At 41.8% G+C, this 3,807-nt stretch overlaps 1 protein-coding gene across 19 annotated transcripts in view; it reads left to right on the plus strand.

The window, feature by feature from the left end:
• Clasp1 (cytoplasmic linker associated protein 1) overlaps positions 1–3,807 on the plus strand; it is a 264,734-nt gene that overhangs the window by 232,112 nt on the left and 28,815 nt on the right. For all 19 annotated transcript variants that reach the window (XM_023709745.1, XM_023709750.1, XM_023709751.1 and 16 more), the window contains one exon: positions 404–510. In XM_023709745.1, coding sequence (XP_023565513.1) covers positions 404–510 — 107 coding nt within the window. The remainder of the gene's footprint in view (positions 1–403; positions 511–3,807) is intronic.

The raw sequence follows: 3,807 nt of genomic DNA on the forward strand, positions 1-3,807 counted from the left end.
GCATGTGGTGCTGGGGGATTGAACCGCGGTCCCTGATGCTTTTGCTAAGCTTGTTCTAAGTAGGTGCTTTAGACCACTGAGCCATCTCTCCAGCCCCATTTTGTCATTATTTAATCATCATTGAGTTCATCTTTTTAATACTCGTAAGTATGTAAATAATTATGTCTGACATTGTAGTCCAAGTAACTTTAGTCATTCACCTCTAGGTATGTCAGTGTGACTGTCCATGTTAGGTGACATGCTCTTCAAATGGATCCTGTGATTCCGAGGAGGGAGGGGTAAAAAGCCACTATGGGTAGAATCTGCTTATTTCCATGTGGGATAGGAGATCTGGGGAAAGTGGGGTTTTATTCTATAGAAAACTCTTAATTAAATAATAGGGCCTACTCTGCCTTTGCCCCAGGGTTCTCCAAGCAATACGATTGGCCGGACGCCCTCTCGACATCCCAGCAGCAGGACTAGCCCTCTGACCTCACCCACCAACTGTTCCCATGGCGGGCTGTCTCCAAGGTAAGCTCACTTCCAAAGACATGAAAAAACTGAACTTCCCAGTGTGCAGCCTGTTTCTAGATCTTTAGACCCCACCTGCTACCAATAAAGAATATGGCTTCTAGTCCTACTCCAGCTATAACTGTAATCTTGGGCGAAAGGGTTATGTGGGAAAGTGGAGTGGTCTGTGCTCAGTTTTCTCTGTGCTTCTAGTTCTAAACACTTTGTAGTGTCTTCTAAGTCTCACAATGAAGGAAGTTCTTTTTTTTTGGCGGAACCAGGGATTGAACTCAGGTCCTTGCGCTTGCCAGGCGGGCGCTTACTCTACTGAGCCATCTCCCCGGCCTCAAGTCTCAAAATGAGAAGTCAACATTTTTTCATAAAATCCATGGAAGAACTAAGTTTTCTTCTCCCAGTGTTGGGAAAGCCTGAAGGTTTTTAATTATCTTCTAAGCGCTTAATAGTCTGCACCTGGGGGGCTGTGGAGGTGGCTCAGCAGACTAAGTGCTTCCCTGGCAAGTACAAGGGCCTGAGTTCAATCCCCAGTTCCACCAAAAAAAAAAAAAAAAAAAAGTCTGCACCAAGTTGTGAGTAATTTTCCTACCAACTGGCCATTCCAAGTATCTTACATTTGTCACAGAATTCTGCTCTGGAAGACTGTCATTTATAATGTCAGAATTTAAAAGAAAAAAGAAACTAGATCAGCATATTCAGACACTTGTTGGTACCATGCAACATTGGCCTTAGAGCATCTGGACAGTGACTTTAGGAGAGAAAATGCTAGAGAGCTGAGGTGGTGCCCACCTGTGGTTCTGGCCCTTGGGAAGCTGATTCAATAGCGTGGCTGAGTTTAAGGGCAGTTTGGGCTATATAGCAAGACCCTATCTCAAGAAAAGAAGAAAATGCTTTGTCTTGGGTGCTTTATAGCTTGCATAGTAACTCCCCCGGGATTGGAGTCACTCCTAATCCCATCCTAGAGTGGTGGCCATACAGGCCAGAATTTTTTGCAAGCCTGTATTTTGTCTACAAGATTTTCAGATCTTTGGGCTCATCAACAGTGACAGCCAGGATACTTTTGTCCTGTGGGTTGCTGACACAAAACTTTTTATGTGAAATGAAACAATTACCAAAAAGCCATATTCCCTTAAAGGGTTTAACCTCTTTCCCAGGAAGATGGCAAAACATAAGTGATATAGAGTCTCACTCCTTCCTTACTTCCCAAGTCTTGTTAGGTTCCTTAGTTATCGTGAATGTATTTTGGAATATCCCAAAGTTATATTTTATATTATATTTTTCCCTTAGTGAAACAAAATATTTTACAAGATGCCTGCGGTATCTCACTGTTCCTGTTGCCTTGTGCATTGGACAGATGTCCCCCCATCCCAGCAGTGTAGTGGAATGTGATGCTCACTCTCTGGATTTGATCAGTATTGTCATGACTTCAGCAGACTTCAGCTGTCATGACTTCTGCTATAAGTAGAAATAGAGTCCAGAAATCAGTGAAATTGGGTCTGACTGTCCCAACAGGTGATAGGATTTGGCCAACTTTTATTTTAAACGCTAGAGTCTCTATTAAAATATATGGTTTATCTTAAATGACCAGGATCCAGTGTTGATCACAAAATTGTATAGAAAACTGATGTTCTATACGGCTTGCTGCCTTTGTCTCGGTCATATTTCTGCAGTGTTCACTGGGAAATTGACTCCTCCATACACAGCTCATACATCTTTTAGTTATTGCATTGACTGGCACATTCTTTAGGTAATAAGCAAAAGTATTTTATTCTGTGTGCTACTAATCTAGGGTGGGAACTGCTATCAAATTCTGTCCATCAAAGAACTGACTAGAAATTAATCTTCATGGATCTCCAAATCATTAAAAATTTTAATTTATTTTTCCAGGTCACCATTTCTCTTAATTAGCCTCATCTTAATTTTTACTCGTAGGATTACAGATCAGTAGAAGAAATAAAAAGATTAACTTTCAGTATTAAAATGTCCAAGTGTGGTCTACATATTTTCTTATGGTCAAATTCCTCATTAGGGAATTAGTTCATTATGTAGGTTCTTTTACAAAAAAAAAAGTCCACATCCGTGCTGAATAATTTTAATGCTAAAGAGGTGACAAGTCTGCTGCACATAGTCCCAGCATTGTTTCTGAGTATTCTCTTGAGACATGAGCATGCAGTAATGACATTTTATGCTCAAGAGGGGACATTTTGGCCAATTACTATTTTTTAAACTAATGTTGAGTATCTAAGTGAGGAAGGTTGTTTCGTTTTGTTTTTGTCCAAATATTCTGCATTTGGATCATGGTGATAATAAGGAATTATTCCTAAATAATTAAACGAAACTAAATCTAATTTGATCTGGCAACTAAATCTAATTTGATAGATTTTTTTTTAAATCAGTAATGAGAACATTTTTTTTAAATCAGTGCAGTATTGTCAAAAATGTTAGCTTGACAACCCATTAATCATTTCTATGTAGGAGAAAAATAGCTACCTATTACCACCAACTAATAAACAAGCACTGCTTGGTATGTGGATAGGAGATTGAGCACATAGTTATATTGTAGCCCACTTTACCCAGTAATTTTAAGGTATATGAAAAGCTGAGCTATAGGCAATTTCAGAAATTTAGTTCGTTCCCATTGTGAAAACAGAGTGTCGAGGGGTCTCTACGCTCTGCCTTACGTTCTTGGTAGGCGCAGCGTTTGGGGCACTGTGTGCCTTCTCAGTGGGCCCTGGCAACAGAAAGTACTTTTGTGGGGACTTCACATTCCTTCTGTCACAAAGCCAGCCATACAAGTGCACACTTGTAAGCCTAGCACTGGGGAGGCTGACAGGAGAATCACAAGTTCGAGACAGCCTGGCCTGAGTAGTAAGTTCAAGGCCAGCCTGGACTATAAGGAAAAAAAGACAAAGTACATCCCTCCCATCAGGGAATCCATAGTGTGTAGAAGGACAACAAGGGTTAATAAAGACCCACAGTCAGTCGTGGTGTCTGCTCGGGCCTCACCTGTGAGCAGGTCCTCAGCTTGGGGTGTCGCACGATGCTTGAGCCCCCACCTAGCACAGACTGGAGAACGTCTCTAGGCTGTCCATGCCGTGAAGCCCCTTTGTCTCATTTCTGTACAAAACAGTGGTGTGGCAGTGCTGGGGACAGGGAGCAGCCGCGCGCAGAGGCGCCACTCAGGGCTCCAAGGGCGCCAGCAGGGCTGCTCACTGCCCATTCTCCTCTGCTTCTGCAGCCCCTCAGCTCCTGCGACTCCTTTCTCTCATTTTTTTTTTTTTTTTTTTTTTTTTTTTTTTTTTG

The sequence above is a fragment of the Octodon degus genome, unplaced genomic scaffold (assembly GCF_000260255.1).
Source record: "Octodon degus isolate 3935 unplaced genomic scaffold, OctDeg1.0 scaffold00014, whole genome shotgun sequence".
Lineage (NCBI taxonomy): Eukaryota > Metazoa > Chordata > Mammalia > Rodentia > Octodontidae > Octodon > Octodon degus.